Genomic DNA, 22,264 nt, shown 5'->3' with positions numbered 1-22,264 from the left:
ATTACCCAGGAGTAAATTGTTAATCAGATTGATGTGATATTAAAGATATGAACACAAATCAGACATTAAGCTCAGATGTGGAAAAATTATATATTATATAAATATAAGATCTAATTACTGCAACTAACAACAATTACATTTGCTTTATATAAATATGAGCTTGATGTAATCTGATCTCAATTACATGGCATTAACAATAATGGCATTAAAAATATTTTCTTCTTCATCTCCTTCTTCTTCCTATTATTATTATTATTATTATTATTATTATTATTATGTTTTTTCACATTTACTTCAAATCATAAGTTACAAATACAGAAATAATGTCAAGTTACACATAAGCCTTTCCTTTTAAATCAACAATTTATAATAGGTTAATTAGTTTGTGTAGATCTATACATTACAATAATTTTATTATGATGATTATTTACTTTTATTTAGACAAATTTTCTAATTACACATCAAAGATTACAATTATTTTGGTAAACTGTCTGTTAATGAAAACTTTTATTGATTCAAAACAACCCATATTAAACATTTATTATACTAGTGACAATAAATAAAATAGAATTAAAAAATATTTTAAATAATTAAACAGGTTATAGTTTCATTTTGCAATTCCCTTTTTATTTTCACAGACCCTAAAGCATTTATTTATTTTCCATGCGGTCAGAGCGCCATCTTCAGGACAGTGGTTGTAAATACATCACAACCATTATTTATTCACTTGACATTATAAGAGTAAAAACTACCTTTATTTCTCTATATAATTTGCTACACTAATACATTTATCCCAGTGTTTCACTAGTGCCTGGATACCATCGAGGTATAAAGTCTCTTGTCTCCCAGGAACTCATTTAATGGCCCAAACATTTAGCTAATTTTAGGAATTTATTTCTGAAAAGAAATTATTACAAAACAAGAACATTTACAACAACATTTTTGCTAGAAATTTTAGCATTTATAATTAAGCTTAATTATCTTATATTTGGTTTGTTGAAAACCTATTTTTAAAAATTTGATTTGTAAAGTTTGTCTAGATTTAAGAATATTTCACTTACAGTACTAAGATGTAATTTTTGCAGTGGTGGCAAAGGTAGACATTTTGGACAAAACTATGTAGACAAAATTCTAAAAAATAAATAAATAAAGAAAGAAAGAAAGAAAGAAAGAAAGAAAGAAAGCCTTGTGAAAGAACCCCACACCTATTGTGAAACATGGTGGTGGCAGTGGCAGAATCATGCTGCAGAGAATACACCAGGGACTGATGCTCTAATCAGGATCAAGGAAATCATGAATGGATCCAAATATCAATTAATTTTTTGGCAGAAACCTGCAGGCCTCTTTAAGACAGCTGGAAATAAATAAAAATTTCACCCTCCCGTAGTGAATTAACCAAAAGCACAAATCCAACTCAACTAAGGATTGTCTCTGGATGAAGATTAACATTTCGGAATGGCTCAGTCAGAATCCAAATCTAAATTTTATAAAAACTTGTGGAACAACTGTGGAAGAATTCACACACCTTGATAGATCTGGAGCACAACAAAGTGTGGAATAAAACTCCAAATGATACAGATCAAAGCAAAACATGCTTTAACAAAATACAATCAGGTTATGGAAAGTTACTGTTAAGTGTTTTTTCCCCTAAGTTGTATAATATATTGGTTTATCTTGTTTTTATCCTTTACATCACAAAAAAAACCTTGACAGTTTAACTGTGGCTTTGTATCCACTACGTCTAATTGATATCTGTCTGCCTCGCTATTCATTCAGTTATCTAGCAAAACACAAAACATCAGAATTAAATTACACATATTGCATATTCAAGATGTATACTTGACAGCATCATTATTTCTTTGATTAATATTGCTATTTGTTCAACTATGAATGCATTTAAAAATAAATAAATTAAAAAAAAGCAAAATTGACAGATTACTACCTGATCTTAGATGGCAGAAGTGGACCATTTCTTCACTTTCCTCCCTGCTGAGAGATGGTGGGTCCGGTTTTTATCGCTCTGATAAAAAGTCCAGCAGCATGTTCACGTCATGCTTTAGCACAAAACACACTTCCTATTTCACACACACACCTCCTCCTGAATCCCATTTTCTGCAGCTCTCCAGTGCAGATGGGCTACAATATCACATCAAAGAGGGCCTAATGTTTTAGTGCGTCTCTCGGGTTTCGGCACAGTATCAAGTTCAAAACTGCGCTGCGCGTCACACTTGGGTTTTTTACAGTAGACTGAATGGATCATGGTCCATAATCAGATTAGCACTGGCTTAATGTAGAACAAATTTCACAAGATCCAGCATCAAAGAGCTGCCACACACCCGCTTCTTTCCTAATACAGTATTTAGACTTATTCCAGACAAATAGACAGCAAGCAAGCGAGAAATAGAGACAGATGGTCATCCATGAAGCTACTAGCAGAATTATGTGTGCTAGTGTTCATTAAGTGCGAGCAAAATTGGTGTTTTTTTAGTGTCAATGCCGCTGCATACAGGAGCAGAAACAGCTTGACAACGTGAAAGTAATTCGAGGTGGTTTAGATATGCAGTTCGCGAAAGTCTAAATTAAAGTTTTTATTCTAAATACAAAAGTTGGATGATGGGAACACTGATAAGGTTAAATGTTTAGAAATGAAAGAAGTGAACCTCAGACACCAAACATGTCTTGGCTAAAAATACAAAGGTCTTTCATACAGTTTTGAATTGTCTTGGTAAGGCAGGGAATAACTCAATTCAGCATTAGTTTCCTCCAAGCTCTTGTAGTTAGCCTGGAAATGGTAATTAATTCCAGGATTGTAAATTCCAAAACTGGAAAAAAGACTTGATGGCTTCCATGGCTTAGAGGTTTTTTTTTTTTTTTTTTTTTTTAGGAAATGATGTAAGAACACAAACACAAAAGACCAAGCCACATGTCCAGATTAATCAAACCTAGCTTCCTTTCTCCCTCTCTCTCCCTCCTCATCTATAATTCCTAATTTTGTTTTGTTGCTGATTGTGAGCGCTGCATACATAATACACTTCCCCGTCCCCCTAAACTCCAGTCTTGCACAAATAAACACATGTAGCCTGATCATCCATCTTCTTCTGACTCTTACTGAGCCACAGCATGACCAGCATGAGCACGGCTTCTGTTTTCTGTCTCTGTGCAAGAGGAGACCGGGAGACACAGCGAAAGCAATTAAGATAGAGAATAAGAGACACAGCAATACAAAGCGAAATGAAATGATGGAGAAATTATGAAAAGGGAGCTTGAAGATTCATCATACGATTATGAAATTTTCCAAAAGCATCTCAAGACCATCTCAGATAATCATTAAACTGTAAAGCAAGTATTACATTGAGCACTCTACAAGTTAAGATGATTTTAATATTACAGTGCATTAAGGAAGTTTGACTGTGAATTAATTAAGGATAGAGTTAGTGGTAGGATCAAGTCAGGGATGGAGTTAGAGTGAAAAAATGGAGCTAGGATGTCGGGTTGGCTTTAAATGACAGGAGGATAAAGGACGGGCTCAGAGTGTGAAGTAGAGAAGTTTGAATGGGGTGGAGTTAGAATGAAGAATTGGGTTAAAGTTGGGTAAAAGTGAGGGGTGGAGTTAAAATAAATGATGGAGGTCAGATTAGAGTCAAAGGCAAAGTTAGAATGAAGGATAGAGCTGAGTGTGAGGTGTGGTTGAAATGAGGGGTGGAGTTCAAGTAAAAGGATGGAGCTAGAAGTTCAGTGCTGTTTGAGTGAGGGGTGCAGTTAGAATGAAGGATGGAGATAAAGCATTAGGTTTGGTTGGAATGATTAGTGGATTAGAGTATAAAATTGGGTTGGAGGGAGCGATGGTGTTAGAATAAAGTATGGACTTACTGAGTGTTCTAGAGTGTGAAGTGGGGTTAGAGTGATAGGTGGAGATATAAGGTTGGTATGGTTAATAAAGAATTGAGTTAAAGCATGGAGTTAGGTAAAAATGAGGAGTGAGGTTAGAATGAATGATGGATTAGGTCAGCTTAGTGTAAAAGGTGAATTAAAGTGACGGATCTAGTTGGAGTGTTATAAGCGGTTAGACTGAGGGGTGGAGTTGAAATGACAGGTGGAGCTAAAGGTTTAGCTGGATTATAACGAGCAAGTTAAAGCATGAGGTGGGATAGAAATAGGATTTTTAAATGACTAGTGGAGTTAGAGTGTAAGATGGGGTTAGAGTGATGGATGGTGTTAAAATAAAGTATGTACAGTAGTTACAGATTATTCTAGAGTGTCAGGTAGGTTTAGAGTGATGGGTGGAGTAAGAGTGGTGGTGGGGTTTAAATGAGAGGTTGAGCTACAGTAGAATGGAGGTAGGGTAAAAAAAAGTTGAGTTGAAGGCCAAATTTAGTGCTGAGGAGCTGAAGAGATGCACAACAGAAATGTGTTCGTCCTATTATCCAGTGGTCTCTAGTTTGATTTCTGTGTGATGCTATAGCAGTCCATAGCCAGGAGCCTAGAGAGAGCAGATTGGCTGGGCTTTCTCAGGGAGGGGAGGGATGCACACCCGCACTCTCACATCAATCATGAAGACTCATGCAAGCATAAGGGATCGGATAGCACTTCCCTAAAAACATGGATGGGATTGGACACAACTTAATTAGGGAGAAAATGGGGGGAGAGTTAGTGCTGCAGAGAGTTAGAATGAGGGGTGGAATTAAAATGACCAGTGGACCAGCTAGATGGTGGGTGGGGTTAAAGTGATGGTAGGACTGGGGTTCAATTCCCACCTTTAAGTCTGTGTGCATGAATAAATAAATAAAACAAACAATCAATCAATCAATGAATAAACAAACATGCAAATTAATCAATTGCTTTAAAAATAAATAAATAGACAATAAAATAAACTAAAAAATGAATATGTAATTGTGTTTTATTTGGAACTATAAAACATATAGTTTTATATATAAAATATATAGTGTGTAATGACACTGAATGCAATGAACACAGATGAACTGTTTCAAGCCAATGGCTTTAAATATTAGGAGCCAGCTGCTAGTGGTAAAATATAGAACGTGTAATGTATGTCCTAATGTAATAATGGTACAAAATAATGTATTGTGTTGTTGCATTAAGTCACAGTCAATCATAGTTTTAAAACAGAGCCTCATTAGGAATTCTGTTTTAACAGCATGCTGAAATACTTTCATCTGAGATTTATTAGGTTGGGATTTAAACAAGAAAATTAAGCTGAAATATTAAGCTAAAAGTTGGCTTGCGACTCGCTAAATCGTTAATGAACAAAGCGCTTCTTATTTAATCAGTCCAAAAATAACACCCCAGCAAAATAAACTTCCTCCCTAGTATGTACATTTTTATTTTTAATTAAAGAGGTAAATAGCCACAGGCGACTGTTTTCATTTATTCCATCATGAGAAACATGTGTAACAGACAAAGTAATATTATTCATGGATTGTACTGTTTATTTTCATGTATTGTAGTTTTAGAATTAATTGATTCTGCTTTTGTGTATTATTATAATCCCTTTCATATTAATGGATCTGTGGAAAGTTTCTGGGCGGCAAAACTTGTTGTCATACTGTACAAATAAACCGAACTAAGTGCACCTGTGTGAGAGTATGAATTCAGGTATAATGCACTATAACATTATTTATCAGATATCTAAGACCTCTATTTTGTACATTAGGGATGACAGCATGTTCTGCTTTTGCTAAGTTCAAAACGTAGGTCTTGTTCAGAATGCAGGCAGATCTGATTTTTTTTTTTTTTTCACAAATCTGATCTTTAGGACTGATTGTCCACACTGTCATTTGAAAGTTATCAAATTGGATTTGACTCTGCTCAGACTGGCAACCCAAATCTTACACACTGTCAACCTGTCTGCATTGTTTTAGGCTCAGATGCAGCGCATCATTTCCTAATATATCGGCCTGTTTCTGTAAATTCCCTCTAGCTTTGCCTGTACATGTGCATTCCACTAAAGTGCTTTAAGGCATTTCACTTCATCCTCTGTGCAGGTACGGTTGCTCACCATTTCCATATTGCAGTTAAACCAGCCTCTGTTCTAGAAATAGTTATTTTAGATGCACAGAAAAATCAAGGGCACGGAAAAAACCTTCTGCAACCTCCTAAAGCATAGCAAAATAACTTTTTACAAAATTATAATTTTCTTTTTTCATCTCCATGTCTTCCTTCATCTCCCCACTTATTTTTTAACGTTTGCACCATGGATCCATGTCCCGTACCACGGGATTGTGTGGACATCCAAGTCGGGTTACGAATAGGTTTTCAAACTGAGACACATATTTACAAATCTACTGTATCTGAATCTAATTTCAAACCGCCTCTGGATGTGGTTCAGATCGGGCTTGCCATTAGATTTGATGTGTTTTTGCTGTTTAGACTACATGAAAGCAAAATGATTTTAAACTGATTCTAATATAGATATGCCAAAAAAATCTGATTTGGGTTGGCAGTCTATTCACGAGGGGGGGTACACCCTGGACGGGGTGCCAATTTATCACAGGGCACACACACACACATACACACACTCTTTTACACACCGGGCTATTTGGGAACACCAATTAGCCTAATTTGCATGTCTTTGGTTTGTAGGAGCAAACCGGAGTACCCAGAGAAAACCCACCAAGCACGAGGAGAACATGCAAACTCCATGCAGACAGAGGCAGGAATCGAACCTAGCCAGGAAAATGAATATTGAATAGCCAATCGCAATTTTGGTCATCTGACATTCATACTTTATCTCAAAATGTTACAAAGCACTGGCACTGGAGACTTTTAAGAATTCATAGCACTGTGGTATGATTAATTAAATATTAACAAGTCAGTTATGTAAACATATGACTATGCTAACGATAGCTATTTTTAATGTTACTATGAACTAGCAGTAGTAGTATTTGTTGATAATCACTAGTCACGTTTTCTAGGAAGCTTTAGATGAAAATGTAGGTCTGTGTAGGGATGCAGTGATGTATGATTAAAGTAATATTGCATTAAAATACTGAAAATATTTTGTTAAAGTAATGTTAGATACAAAATATGTATACTGTTAATGATAGAGTATATCACTGGGGGAAGGGAGGGCATAACTTCATGACCTGTTCATATCACTTCACTGCATAACACGTTTGTATGATGTAATCCCATTTTGCCCTTTGAGCGCTGAAACAAAATGATCTAATTAAAACACCCCCATCCCATTTGCCCCTCTATCTGTCACTGACTTGGATAACATTTTTAGCCCTTTCGTTGTGATTAAAGGACCTTTCATCACCTCATTGTGTAGCGCACCGGAGGCTTTATTTCATCCCCTGATTCTGGAGAATTCTCCAACCATGAGGCAAAGCTCCCTGTTGTCAGACTTCAGACATGTATGAATTGTTCTTTCACCCCCTGACGTATCGGCATTCTGGCCTCCGTGAGCTCAGCCGTAATAATTAAAGACACGCTGTTTCACCAAACGACATTAATCAGGCTTTATGCAGACTTTGAAGCCTTAATGGAAAACAGCCAGGGTTACGTCTGGCTCTTTGTGTGTATTGTAACTGAACAAATTGCGGTAAGAATCTGGCTTGTATGCCGCATTACAGATTGGCAATCAGTCAGGAAATCGCTGAGGAAGACAGGAGGTTATCAGTGGTTGCAGGTTTGAAGACGATGTCATGGTTGGTTCTTGACAGAACACAAACTGAGGCTTGTGGGATCAGATGCACTTTCTCGGAAGCTTGTTCTCTCTGTTTTGGTAGAGTTGTGCAGATGTTTCAGTTTTCTCTGCATTCCTTTTTCTGATTTGACTAGCATTCAGAAAAAGAAGCAAAATATGAATATTGAGCATCAGAAAACATCAGTAAATTGTTCCAGACTTTGCAATATATATCACCCGTCATATCAAGTCAGGTATTACGTCCCACTGTTTAGTTTTGCACCATGGACAATAGAGAACAGTAGATGAAATGTACGGTATTATGTATCAAATATTAAATGTTGCCACTTTTCTTAACACTATCTAAGCTGGTTACTACATCTTTTTTTTTCCACCATAAAACATTGCTGCTGGTGAAGTAGTTTTAAGGGGTAGCAGAGAAAGGAGTCAGGATGTCAAGTTTAAATGAGTCTAAATGTTCCCTCTCTCTTATGTTGTCATGAAATCCTCATTTAATTTTTTTTTTATATGAGCTCCTTGTAAACATTGGACATTTTTTAGTAACCGGACATGATACAATAATAATAAACATGGCATCGTCCAAAATGTATGTGAGGCCCTTTTAGAGGCTAATGTTGCTAAATGTTGCTAGTATTGGCTTTTACAAACAACAGATTTATTATATGACTATGACAGTAATTTGCATAATAATATCCTCAATTTCAAAAAGTTTAATACATTTTTAGGATAGGTTAGCGGCTAACCACTAACTGCTAAGCTAGCCTTCTTTGAGGTGGTCGATCTTTTAACTGGTCTTTGAGGGTCAGAAATCTGGCTAATAAGCAAGTGATCAAATACTTACAGAATTTCACACAGTAATTCACATACAAGTTCTTTTAAAAAATCATAGAATGTAATTATCGGATTTTTCTTTTTAGATTCTGTCTCTCACAGTGGAAATGCACCTATGCTGAAAATTGTAGACCCCTCCATGATTTCTAAGTAAGAGGACTTGCAAAATCACAGAGTGATCAAATACTTATTAACCTCACTGTATATAACATACAGTATATTAATCTTATTTTATATTAAATTACTTTGCATTACTTATTAACTCTTATTTGTTCTTTTATTTGAGGTTTTAGTCTACTTTTAGTTACCTGTAGTGGTGCCAATATAATTTGGGAGACTTTTTAGGACTGTAATTTTGCTGGAAGATGTAGGCTTGCATGTGCCGTTACTGCCAATTATTGAAGAAGAGCAGAGGATAATCAGTGGTTTTTGGTTTACAAAACTGTCGAGGTTGTTTCTTGAGGGTTGTGGGAACTTACAAACTTCCTCTGTAAATTGTTTTCTCTTTTTCCTCAGTGGTATTACCAGGATTGACCCATCCAAGTCTGTGTAAACACCACAGATGACTGCTCAGCACTTTCCAAAAATGCATTTAGGGATTTAAGTTTCATATATAAATTCCACCATTAATCTCTATTAATGATAATGATGATGATGATGATTATGGTGCTGGTGGTGGTGATGGTAGTTCTGGTGGTGATGATAAACAGCATGATTATTCCGTGGAAATGCTGATCTTTTCCAACCCTCAGATTAATTTACATTTCTCTGACAGAACAACAATCCCACGTCTGAACTGTTCCTCATTCTGTTGAAGACAAAATAAACACAGAAAAAATAAAGTCTTTAATGCATGATGTGGGAGACACAAAGTTGTGGCTATTTATAAAAAAATGAGAGTCATTTAAAAAAAAAGAGACATTAAAGGGCAACTGTTACATAACAATTACTCTTTGATCATTTTGGGATTTTCACATGGGTCTTCAGTGTGTGTGCATGCAGACAAAATATGAAAATAAATCAATCCCTCGTTTCTTTTCCATTAAAAATGCTTGTTTAGTGTGCTGGAGCAAGCCATTAAAATTTCTTGTCTGGTATGATGTCAGTCTTAGAAAAAAAAAAAGAGAAGGAAAAAAACAACCTTCGAATGACCACTAGGTGCTGGTTTTAAAAGTAAGTCGATCCTTTTAGAAGCCCATTTTAAACCATCTAACTTTACAACATAAATAAACTTTTGCAGCCAGGTACAAAAACAGTTTGGGGCTTTATAGCTAGATTTCCCATTCATGACAACTGTATAGGGGTAAATTTTATACACCTTATCAGTTAAAATTATATTAAGACTTAAAATAATACATAATAGAGTGCAGAGCTGATTTGAGTAACAGCTGCAAGCAGGTGTCACTTTAGCTAACCGTCTAACTTTCACTTTGGGTTTAACTTAAATTTACCATAGGAAATGTAGAAGTTGTCAGTCAATGTAGAAGTCCAATCAAAAACAAAGTTACGTTAGCATATAAATTAGGGTTAGCTACATTAGCATTTTAGACAAGCTAAAGATAAGATAGCATGTTGCAACTGAAGTAAGTAGGCGTGCTCCAGGCAACAACCAGACCCTGGATTAACCAGGTTTTAGTCTGAGTCAGCTCATGCCAAGATGGCGACAATGAGAGCTCCCATAGTTGAGCTTCAAAACTGTTCTTCAGAAAATATATGTGTGACGTCACAGAGGGTTTGTCCAGTTCTTATACAGTCTATGTTTGCAAGAGATTCCAGAATATATAATCTAGAGTAAGATCAACAGACACATTTTGGAGATCTCTAAGACCTGTTAACAAAGGAGAATAATATGGAACCTTTAAAACAGACTATATGGCTATGTTCATAACAACCAGATCTCTTTCTTTTAGTCTGTTTTCTGTCTCTGTCCTGTTTCTTCTCCCCTTCTCTATTCACAGGATTACACACTTCCTTGATGGCTAGTCAAAACAGAATTAGATGGGGTTGTTATGTTTTAGGCTAGCATGTGATGACCCAGACTCTCTCAAAGAAAAGGTAAACTCACCAAACACAGGGATTACTGGGTTCAAAGGTTAAATTGCCTTTCCCCCTCTTTAATTAGACATACTCTGAGATTCTTAAGCTATTGTGTAGTTCTGTGCTTAATGCAGTATTATGTGATAAATTCTACATTTCTGGTGCATGTTCATGCTCTCATGTCTATGATATTACACATATACACTCAGTCTGGGTTAATGTTTAATCATGAAAGTATTTCCAGATTCAGACCCCCCAATTTCCAAAATCCTGGAGACTTTGCAGCCAAATATGTATTAAATGTTACATCTATATTACAGGGTACCTCACATTTATTGTTTCCATGTACAATCTTCGGATCCACTAAAACCCCAACCAGGATAAAGTAGTTTTTAAGGATGAAGTACACAATTATAAAAAGGTTGTAATGAACATGTAAATTTTTTTTATTGATTTACTTTTAAAGAATGTAGGTGTTTTGTAGGTGTTTTATATAAAACTGTGGTTTGTTGTGTGCAACGTATTATAAGATTCAACAGTTTATCCAGTATAATTGCTGTAGAATGCTATACTGTGTATTTGTGAAGCACAGCACCACCTGGTGGTTTTTGGTGATTGGACAGGTTACAAAGCAGCTTTTTACTAGAATTTTTTATCATATTATTTAAGAAGTGTAAAATAATTAGACATGATATACATAACACTTTTAATACTGATGTGATATCAACAGTGTATAATTTAAAAATAAATATATTTATTTATAATTATGATACAAGATACAACAAATGTGTAAATGTTTGAGTCTGAAATATTTTAGCAGCTTTAAATAAAGTGTTTTAATGTTGTTTTCAGTAATCCTAAAAGAGTTAAGTGTTGGACCTGAGTTTCCACAAGCACTCATGAACAGTTAGGGATTAGGTTTACAGTCGGAACATTTAGGAACTATAGGGATAATATTTGTCTGCATAATAACCAAACATATGCATCAAATATATATATGCACCAGATGATGATGATGATGATGATAAACAGCTAGATTCCTCCATACAGGTGCTGGTCTTTAGAAATACTTACACAAACACTCTATTATGCATCAGCTTAAACAAATAGTGTTAGCCCTTTTGCTTTCAATTTAGCTTTTGTGTACTTCCTTTTCTTTTACTCACCAAGCTTCCTTGTACAGTTTGCTTTTGCTCACTACCTAGATTATTATCTTTCGCCCTTGGTTTTACTAGATTGCCTCTACCCAATAGACTCAAATACATTCATTCCAAGCACATTTGTTTGCAATGCATTTCCAAAAATTTATGCAACCCTCAGTCAAATGTTAGGACACCCCTTCCATTTCCATGGTCGTTTCTGATTTTTTTATTTCTTTCTGCATTATAAAATAATTTTTAATTGGTGATTTTTGATGCTGGTAACTCTAAATGAACTTCTTCTCTGCTGCAGAGGTTTTGGTCTTGCTTTCCTGGGATGTTCTTCATGAGAGCCAGTTTCATCATGGTGCTTGAATTGTTGCTAATGCATTTGACAATACTGTTCTTGTTATTGTTGTCTTCACTTAATTACCTAATGCCATAGTGTATGTGTTATCCAGTATTTTGCTAGAATGTAGAAAATAAATCCAAACTTGTGTCCAAATGTTTGACTGGCACTGTATATGCTCATGGGCGAGTCGGAACATTACCCCAAATTTGTGCATACAAGACAAACATTAACTTAATTACAAACTTAAACAATGTCCTCGATCATGATGTTGCAAGGTGTTAGAGTTGTAAAAATCTGTCGAAGCGACTTGTAGGGGAGGAAATATTTGCGTTGACTGTGACTATTCCATCCACTACATCTGACTCGTCTTGATTCCGCGGGTGGAAAGCAGTGTAGTACAGGATGAGGAACCCGAGTCCCAGTGTATCAGATATTAATATGAAAAGTGTAACGGGTAAAAAGAAGTCTGACTCCGCAATACTCTCTATGAACAGGAACATGAAACCAGGAGCTGAGAAGTTATGCAGCGTGACTATCATATAATAAATAATCATCTCTCTTTTGGTTTTCTTTCCTTTTATGTTGAAAAAGGTAAAGACTAGAATGACCCCGACGATGCAGCGATACAGTCCTTCAACACACCGAAGTGTGCAGAAATCAGTTTTTAACATGTGAGCCCACACCATCGCTGCTATCCAGCTGAAAACTAACACCAAGATAGTCCAGGGGGTCAGCATTAGGAGCAGAGCGAGGCTCAGAATGCGGGCGGTGATTGTTAAGATTTTATAAAGCAGGTAGACGACTGTAGGAATTCCACCTGGCATTTCTTGGATGTTGGGGAGTGATCTGCGTAAACAGCGCCAGTAATCCACTGTGCTCCAGGCTACATTTAGAAAGGACACTGCCATGCTAAGATCTGAAAGACAAATACAGGAAACAGTGTGGTGAGTGAATGTATTTAGCAATGCTCTGTCTTGTTCACCTAATCTAGAGTCATGAAATGTCAGTACTGTGTTTACTTGGTGTTTACTTAGTAATATATTTTAATATTAGCATCTGAAGAATGCTAATATGGAATCTAGCCAAACCTACACTATATGGACAAATGTATTTGGCTAAAATCTGTTAATTGTTGAATTCAGTTGTTTTAATCAGGTTTCTTATCCCCAGTGAAGAGTGATCTTAATACTTCAGCATACCAAAACATCTTGAACAATGCTATGCTTCCAACTTTGTGGCAACAGTTTGGGGAAGACTTTTTTCTATTCCGGCATGACTGAGCCCAAGTGCACAACAAGCACTATAAAGGCATGATTTAAAGGGTTTAGTGGAAGAACTTGACTGGCCCTAACACAGAGCCCTGACCTCAACCCCATCAAGCACCTTTGGGCGAACTGGAACGGAGGTCTCCAAATGTTCCTGAAATTGTCTGTGAAAAATGTCTTGTTCTATTGGCAGGTAATTTAGCTTTTTTCAAGTAATAAATTCCTAAAAACATGCACAATTTACTGCAATTTTTGTAACATTTGACTGGAAATAAGCTTAATAATTTAATGTTTATAAGGAATCAAATTAAGTTTGGCTAGATTCCAGAATATGTTACTTCCCAAAATGTTCTTGTTCGCAGTTAAAACAATAACTTCAATTGAAGGATGACTAGCCAGCTTTAAAATCCATAATTTAATTGTTCCCTATTTATGTGTAGCTCATTATTTTATGTCATTATCTCATATTATTATTTTTGTATTAGCTAAATTTTTTTATTGCCATGATAACACAAAAAAGTATTTTATTTCAGTATCTCAAAAAAGTTATATGACCTATGCATGTAAGCAGTATACTGTTGACCCCCATGACCTCCATCATAAAATGAAATGTTATTACTGTAAAAATTGTTCATGTGTTGGTACCTCACATCCACACTTGGGCAAAGTAGTTCATCTTCTAGGTCGTTATCCTCCTAAAATGTTGTTGTCTCAGCTGTAGACATCCCTAATCTAAAGACAGCTACTCATTGCACTATAAGGAGGCTCTTTCGTATAGTTGTCGAAATCAGAGAATTAGACATTTAAGACTTTAAAGTTGTTAATAAATGGTGTTTATCTCTTCTGAAAAGATATATATATATATATATATATATATATATATATATATATATATATATATATATATATAAATTTTTTTTTTTTTTTTTTTTTTTTTTTTTTTTTTTTTAATGTATGTAAGTACATAGGGACATTGAAGCTGTTCTGGAGGCTTATGATAAACAATTTACATTTAGTTTATTTCAATGCTTTAATTCATTAATATATATACTGTGCATAAAGTTATTATTCATATTATTTTGCTATACATTGAATCTTACACTAAACACTCACACTGTACTTTGGAGGTGCGATGATGCTGCAGCACAATGTATGTCTGCAGTAGAAGCTGAGGAACGCTTTCCAGAAACGTCTCCATCAGCCTCAGCATGCTCAGATCAGCCGCCAACCCAAACAGCAACATCTCATTGCTTGACTCAGAGGGTGCCCTCCATACATAGCTAAAGCTCCTCTTCAGCAGATTATAGTACCTACAAAGGGAAGCGATAAACACTATAATGGTCAGCAGTTGCTCTTTCTCTCATCACACTCTCATAGATGTCAATCATTCATTTACTTAGTTTTTCATTTACTTTCATTAGTTGTAGCAAAGGTTTCCTTCCTCGCGGCATTGCACTTAGTCATATCATATTTTTATTATTTTTTATTATATTATCTTGAAGAAGAGTTTTTTTAATAACTGGGGAATATTGCAGCAGTCACAAGTAAAGAAAACCAATGTCATCTGATTAGACATATACAGAATTTTTTGCTTCATGTTATATACACTTTATTGTGTTGTTATTATTAAAAGTAGGTAACCACAAACCTGTACTTGAAATATGAATGATATGTGCAAGGAAGCTCATGATAAAAAAAAAACAAATGGCTTTACAAATGAATTTCTATGTTATCAGAGCCAGCACATGACACCCTATCTACAAGGGTTAGGCTTAGGACTTAAAGAAGTGATCTGCTTCTTCTTTGTCTAAAAAAGGGTGTACTGTACCTTTGTGAACATTCGGTAAGTGCACGCCTGATTCTTGAAAATAAACAGATGATGCAACCTTGTGGAAAAGACGCATGTGTCTGTAGGGACTGTACACTTAATCACCCACCAGCGCCACTTGCACATTACAGAAACTCATCTGGGAGTTAATGCCACATTCCCTGCACAGTCCAGATCTCGCTCCAAGCCATTTCCACATTTCCAATTAAAGAAGATTTTGGGAGGCCAGTGTTTCATAGGTGAAGCAGGCAGGCTGATCATGGCTCTAGTGTACTGAGAAAATGTTCTACTTTAATGGTATTCAAGCACTAGTAAAGCACGGGGATAAGTGCATTAGTGTAGAAGGGGATTATATAGAAAAATAAATAAGTTTTTCAACTCCCAGTTACTTTCTATTGCTCTTCACAGTGTTCCTGTATTTCCTGGCTGATCTGAGGTCACTACTGGCCAACAACTGTGCTTTGTAGTTGTTGTAACAATCCAACCATCTGTTATAATTTTTTTGTACTGTTTGGCATCAAGTTTCAATTGTGCTTGGCTGGAAAAGGACAATTTAAAAAAGCCTACTGGAGGCACAAACAGACAACTCTTCCTCTGCTCACAAATTCTCACTAGACCAAACAAGGCCCTAATTGGCTCTCATTTATCTTATACTAAAGATGTTTGTAATGGTTTTCATATTTTAGTAGTTCAAATTTCCTTTGTAGTCATTTTGCTTTACGGTATATTCACATATTGACACCCATAATTTACAAAGTGGAACAGCTTATTTGTAGTTATTACTTTGTCAGTCAATTGGTTAGTCATAACACAAAACTTGCATATATATACTACTGAACAACAATATTCATTCATCTTCTATACCGCTTATCCTACAGGGTCACGAGGCCTGGAGCCTATCCCAGGAGACTTTGGCCACAAGGCGCAGGCTCATCCTGGACATGCTGCCAGTCTCTCACATGGCACACACACTATGGGCAATTTGTGAATGCCACTTATCTTTATCTTCCTGTTTTTTGGTCTGTGGGAGGAATCTGGAGTACTACCCAGAGGAAATCCACCAAGCACAAGGAGAATATGCAAACCACACGCGCACAGAACCAAGGTACAAGGCCACTGTGCTAACCACTACACCACTGTGCCAGCTGAACAACAAAAAGTTTGCCTGAATATAATTATAGCTCAGTACTAACTTATCCTTGTTTCCTAGCGTGCCATTACTTCTGTCTAACTTAATGGTCTTTTTTGTTGTTGTTTAAAATGTCTTTAGTTGTCTTTATTTATGCACGTTTGCTGGGTTGTTTTTTTTAAGGCTGTCCTACGAAACAACACAACACTGTCCACTTACTCACTCACTCTCACTCATTCGCTATACCACTTATTCTGTTCAGGGTAATGGCATCTCCGTGGTGGAGGTGCCAATCCATCACAGGGCACACAATCACTCACATGCTATGGACAGTTTGGAAATGTCAAATAACCCGATTTGCTTATTTATGGATTGTGGGAGGAAAACGGGAGGTACCTTGAAGAAACCCATCAAGCACGTGGAGAACATGCAAACTCCACACATGCAGACCCGATGTGGAAATAGAACCCTGAGCCTGGAGGTGCGTGGTGCTATGCCAACATGCTACAGTACATTATGTCCAATTCATTTGTATTAAATTTGTTAAATATGGCACAAAATATTTTTTTAACTAAAAACATTTTTTTTACTAAAAAGTTTATTAATAAATATTCAATATTTTTTAATTAATGAGTCAGTAAATGATTTAGAACATTTTGTCTTGATGCAAGAAGACATATCGAGGTTGTGACATGGTTGTACCATTACCACTACCAACAAATAAATAACTGTAAGTTGCATTTAAAGTATAACATTCCCATAAAGTATTAAACTCCAGAATCAAATAATTAAATTGTCATCATCATGTTGCTTCAGATCCTCCACACATGAATAGCACATTGGCGAGTGAAAAGTCACAGGCTCAAATGTTTTATTTCGACTGCCTGTAGTTTTGATTATGGCATATTACAGAATATGGCCAAGTCATGATTAAAATTGATTCCCATGCTCTTAAAACCAATGTTACATAATTTGAGTCCTAGAATATGTCCGTGCCATCAGGAAGGAAAAACTCCTAAGATGTGATGTGAACCTGGTAATTCAGTACATTCAGGTCGTCAGCTGACTTCATTTTATTGCCTCATAAGCCTAGACCTGACCAACTGAAGAAACCCCGGATCATATCACCTTCAGAGGTTTTTACCGTAGCCACTTTGCATGATGGGTACATTGCTTCATACCCTTCCCTTCTTATCATAACACACCCACCACTCGGGAAGACAGTCAAGATGGACTCATCAGATCACATGACCTTTTTCCATTGCTCCAAAGTCCAAACTTTATGCTCCTTAGCAAACTGAATCATTTTTTTTTTACTGATTATCTTCACTAACAAATGGTTTTCTTATGGCCACACAGATGTTTAGTACCAATTCTGTGCATTCTCATCACATTGTGGATGTGAAAATGCATTTAGTTTTACTATTAAACATAGCTACAATTTCTGATCGCAGATCATTTAGAGTTTTACTTGCACATCGACTTCCCGGTTTTATGAATGTGTTGGACAGTTCTTATCACAATTCCAAAATATTTAAAACAAAAAAGTTTATATTTTATTTTATATATATATATATTTATTATTTTTATTTTTTTTACTTTTTTTCGTACATTTCAAGTGTAAATGCCTAGACATCTTCTGAGTTCTCCAGTTTTCGCCTAGCTTCCAAAACAAACCAAGAAAAAAATGGGAAAAGTCCCACATACTATGTCAACTATGGTCTGGCTTCTCCCAGTTTGCCTTATAGTTCCTTTAGTCATTGTACAGTATATATACTGTACACTACACTTGACACAACCTGCTTGGAAGTCTTGTTATCAGTGCATTTAGACTTTGGTTTTGTTTTTCAAACTGTCTTTATTCTTCCCAGTTTGCCTGGTTTTTAATTCTAATTATATAATGATAAAATATGACTACATCTTGGTTGTGTTGCTCTGTGTTGAATTTTACATACTGTAGCAGATGCATGTGACTCTGTGGCATGTGACGCCATGTCCTGGCATTGGTTTAATCATTAACCCAGTGCAGCCTACCTATCTGTGATATTGATAGTGATAGGATAATGCTGAGATTTCAGAATGCTTCACATGCCATACCCTTAACTTGCACTGTAATTATGAACACAGAGTAAGCTGAAAATGGAAGAATTTGTGTTTTTATAGATCAATAACCTTAATGTGCTGGAATAATGTAATGAGATATGTATTCCCATTCAAGGAAGTTTGGAGCACTAAAAACATTTTTAGGGGTTTGTATGAGGGTTGTTCAAGTCAAACCGGGACAGAAATTTCTTGTGAATGAAGGCTTGTAAAACTGATTGACATTTACAGAAGACTTTAATCACAGTACAGTGATGTATTCTTAGATGCCTGTAGTTTTGATTATGGTGCATATTACAGCAGGTGGCCAGGTCATGCATGAAAATGATTCCCATGCTCTCAAAACCAATGTTTCATAAATTGAGTCCTAGAATATGTTTATCTGCAGGAAAATATTTGAATGGTGCGTTTGCGTCCTTCCATGTCTGTAAAAGATGATCCCAGTCGAGGTGGCTCAGAGCCCACAGCGGTCATTCCGTGAACATTGGAACCCCTGATTCTTTAAATTCAATGAATAACTTGTTGTCAACTGGAAACTGAACACAAAATCATTCTCGGACACCACATATTAGAGGGAATTTGCTGGTAGTTATTAAAACATCCCCCATACAGTCCTAAACTCGCTCTAAGTCTTATCAACATGTTTGTGATATTTATGGAGTTCCTGGGAGGCCAGCATTTTAGTCTGATCATAGTTCTGGTGTACAGAAAAAGCTTTTTTTTTTTTTAAAGCACTAGTGAAACACTGGGATAAGTGCATTGTTGCAGGGGATTATACAGAGAAATAAATAACTGTGTTTTATCATTCTGCACAATTAAAAGTCCCGCTATGACTTGAACGCCCTCGTTTAATAACAGTAAGTACCGTACCTGGTGAAGAAGCCCATTTGTAACAGATGAAGCAAGCCTATATGAGTCGTGTGTGTTCTTGGGGGGTGATCATCACCACTATGATCATCCCGATACCAACAGTAGCTGAAAATTTGTGCGCACATAGATCCGGCGAGCATAAACAAGAGAGTCAGGGCAAACCAGACGTAGCGTTTTTCCTTACAATACTGCACACTCAGCAATAAATCAGATGCAATATCCACTACAGAGAAGATCAGTCCAATTAAAGTGCAGATCCACCGAAATTTAGAAAACCTCATGGTCGGGATATCAGGAACAAGCTCTGTAAATATCCATGTTTGCGTGATCCAGTAATTTTGTTACTGCAGGATATCCAGACTGGGAAGGCATTTTCAGCTTTATGGTCTGTTCAGAAATAGCGACAGGAGAAACAGATCAACAGAGGCTTATCACATAACGTACATGTCCATTTTAACTTGCTATGAATAATCACTGGACTTTGCTCCTGATAGTATTAATCACAGATTTAAACCTGCACTATAGTTAAAGTTATAAGTCATGAGGTGATAATTGTTCCCCAGGAGAAACTTTATATTAAGTGTTAATCGTGGTGTTATTATTGTCATTATTCACTACCTGATCTTTCCAAGAACGTATGACATAAATTTCATCTTCTGTACAGAGTTTATACCTAAACCATTTCCTAACCATCACATTGTGTATTGTATAATCCGTATAAATGATGATATGAAAGAGATTCCCTTTGTATCGAAACACAAATCAAAATATGTGAGAAAAGTCCTTACCTTAAAGCACTTCTGTTGCTCCATTTCATGGCTCTTATTCTCAATTCCTTCTTTTAAACGCCTGTGTGGTTCTCATAACCCAAGATCACCACTCCCTTTTTTGTCTCTGTGTCAAAACTTTGCTATGACGTAACATTCTCACACACACCCATGCCAACATTACAGCTTTAAATCAGAACAAACGTCAGCCCAAGAGATAAACCTGTGTATCTGAGCGTTTATTTACTGGATACTAATATATGGCTCTAAATACAATTCTTGAAGGGTAAACTGGTGAAGTTTATAGATAAGAATCAGAATCAGTTTATTGCATTTCAATAAACCAAGAAATAAATGGAAAAATGGGTCATGACCTTATCTGACAGTCCCACATATTATGTCAACTATGGACTGGCTTATATATATATATATATATATATATATATATATATATATATATATATATATATACAATTTGGGAATGCCAATTAGCCAACACTGCATGTATTGGACTGTGGGAGAAAACCAGAATACCTAGAAGAAATCCACCAAGCAGAGATATACAATTAGTGGAATGCAAGATGTTATCGACATGTTCATGGTAGCTTCATTGCTGTTGTTATCCCTGAAGAATCCAATTAAGACTAAATACAGTGCAGTGGTGGCTCAGAGGGCTAAGGCACTGAATTACTAATCGGAAGATCATCGGTTTGATCCCCAGCTCCACCAGGTTGCCACTGATGAGCCCTTGAGCAAGGCCCTTTACCCTATCTGCTCCAGGGGCGTTGTGTCATGGCTGACGCTGCGCTCTGACCCCAGTTATGTTGGGATATGCAAAGAAAGAATTTCACTGTGCTGTAATGTATATGTGACAAATAAAGGCTTAACTAATTTACATTCCATTGTCTTCAGTATCCGCTTTAACTTGGTCATAAACAGGAAGAACTCATGTGTGCTTAATGTGCACCATGCACAAATTTACATACTGTAAACATACGCACACACACACACACATTTTTGCATGCTCATTTAAGACTTGGGGCAGTTCAGGGCTAGTCTACCTATGTTCTTTAATCTTACAACAGCAATGAAGAAATGAAGCTACTGTGAACATAGCTTGCATTCCACTCATTGTGTTGTGTTTCTTTGTGTGGGTTATGCCAAGTTCATGTGGTCTAGCTGGTTTGTCCTGACAATTGCTCTACTACTTGGAAGTTTATCAATAAAAAAAAACAAAAAGAAAAGCATTTAAGATAAAAATGCAGCCTTGGAGTATGTGTTTTAAACTAGTCAGCATTTCAAAAGCACATATACAGTAGTAAAAACTTTTGACACTGAAAACATACAGTAGATTTGGAATGATTGCACTTTTGGACTACGGCCCTTTTTTTTCATTTCACCCTTTATTTTATTAATATTTCACCTTGCTGGTGCACCTTACAGTATATACAGGTATGTTGCCACCTGTACAACATACAGTATACAATCATCATGCATGTACACATAGCAACAGTATATTTGTATTATTAAATTGTAAACTTTTTTTAAACCTTATCTTTTATTTAATGCAATTCTGGCTTGTTGCCTGTCTTGTATATTGGCTGCTGTAATGATACAATTTCACTTTGAGATTAATAAAGTATTCTTTCTATCTATCTATCTATCTATCTATCTATCTATCTATCTATCTATCTATCTATCTATCCGCCCATCCATCAACCCATCTATCTACAGTATGAGGTCTTCTAAACAATGATGTCTGAAAATGTCCAAGCTTAAATGGAATTGGTAAATGTGGAGGTTGTCTATTTAAGTAAAATGTATTTGCTATTTCTAGGTAACTAAAATAATTATTTAATTATTTCCACATTATGGAAATAATTCCACATTTACAATCCCATCAGGATTTTTTTTTTTGGTTGTCAAAACGTTGCGGTAACATTATTTTGTCAACCATTTAGATGTTGGGACAACTTTGGTATTAGGTTATTTTTAAAAGTTTGACTTCATAACAGTGGGTTGAGCGTTATGAACCCAGGATAATTTTGGAGCTAAGATGCACCTCATAGTGATATTTCTGAAAGAAAATTAAACAGAGAGGTAACATGACAACACTAAGAGATGTGTGACATGTGTGCGGTATATGAGAAGTTGTTGTGTTCATCCCAGCTCTAATTGGAATTCTAAACCCTGGTAAGAAACATAGTGGCCTTACGTATGTTATGTGAATAGATGTTAATCAGCATAAATGCTGCAAATAAAGGTTACAATTTTGTT

General features: G+C 36.0%; 1 protein-coding gene across 1 annotated transcript; it reads right to left on the bottom strand.

Annotated features, from left to right (window-relative positions):
* Nucleotides 1-11,331: 11,331 nt before the first annotated feature.
* On the bottom strand, nt 11,332-20,097 carry xkr9 (XK, Kell blood group complex subunit-related family, member 9). The gene is made up of 4 exons (XM_053488033.1): nt 20,009-20,097; nt 19,221-19,607; nt 14,407-14,603; nt 11,332-12,944 (listed from the first exon to the last, which is right to left on the bottom strand). The coding sequence occupies exons 2-4, from the start codon at nt 19,499-19,501 to the stop codon at nt 12,307-12,309; spliced, it is 1,116 nt and encodes a 371-aa protein (XP_053344008.1). The 5' UTR covers nt 19,502-19,607; nt 20,009-20,097; the 3' UTR covers nt 11,332-12,306.
* Between the last annotated feature and the right edge of the window lie 2,167 nt (nt 20,098-22,264).

This window comes from Clarias gariepinus, chromosome 26 (genome assembly GCF_024256425.1).
Source record: "Clarias gariepinus isolate MV-2021 ecotype Netherlands chromosome 26, CGAR_prim_01v2, whole genome shotgun sequence".
In the NCBI taxonomy this organism is placed as follows: domain Eukaryota; kingdom Metazoa; phylum Chordata; class Actinopteri; order Siluriformes; family Clariidae; genus Clarias; species Clarias gariepinus.
This window is presented reverse-complemented; position numbering and strand designations above follow the sequence as displayed.

Excerpts from the sequence above, each read along its gene's own strand:
- xkr9 (XM_053488033.1), bottom strand. The coding sequence starts at position 19,501 with ATGAGGTTTTCTAAATTTCGGTGGATCTGCACTTTAATTGGACTGATC. Across the intron at positions 14,604-19,220 it reads CAAATGGGCTTCTTCACCAG|GTACTATAATCTGCTGAAGA; the intron begins GTACGGTACTTA and ends TTCCCTTTGTAG. Across the intron at positions 12,945-14,406 it reads TCGCACCTCCAAAGTACAGT|ATCTTAGCATGGCAGTGTCC; the intron begins GTGAGTGTTTAG and ends TTTGTCTTTCAG.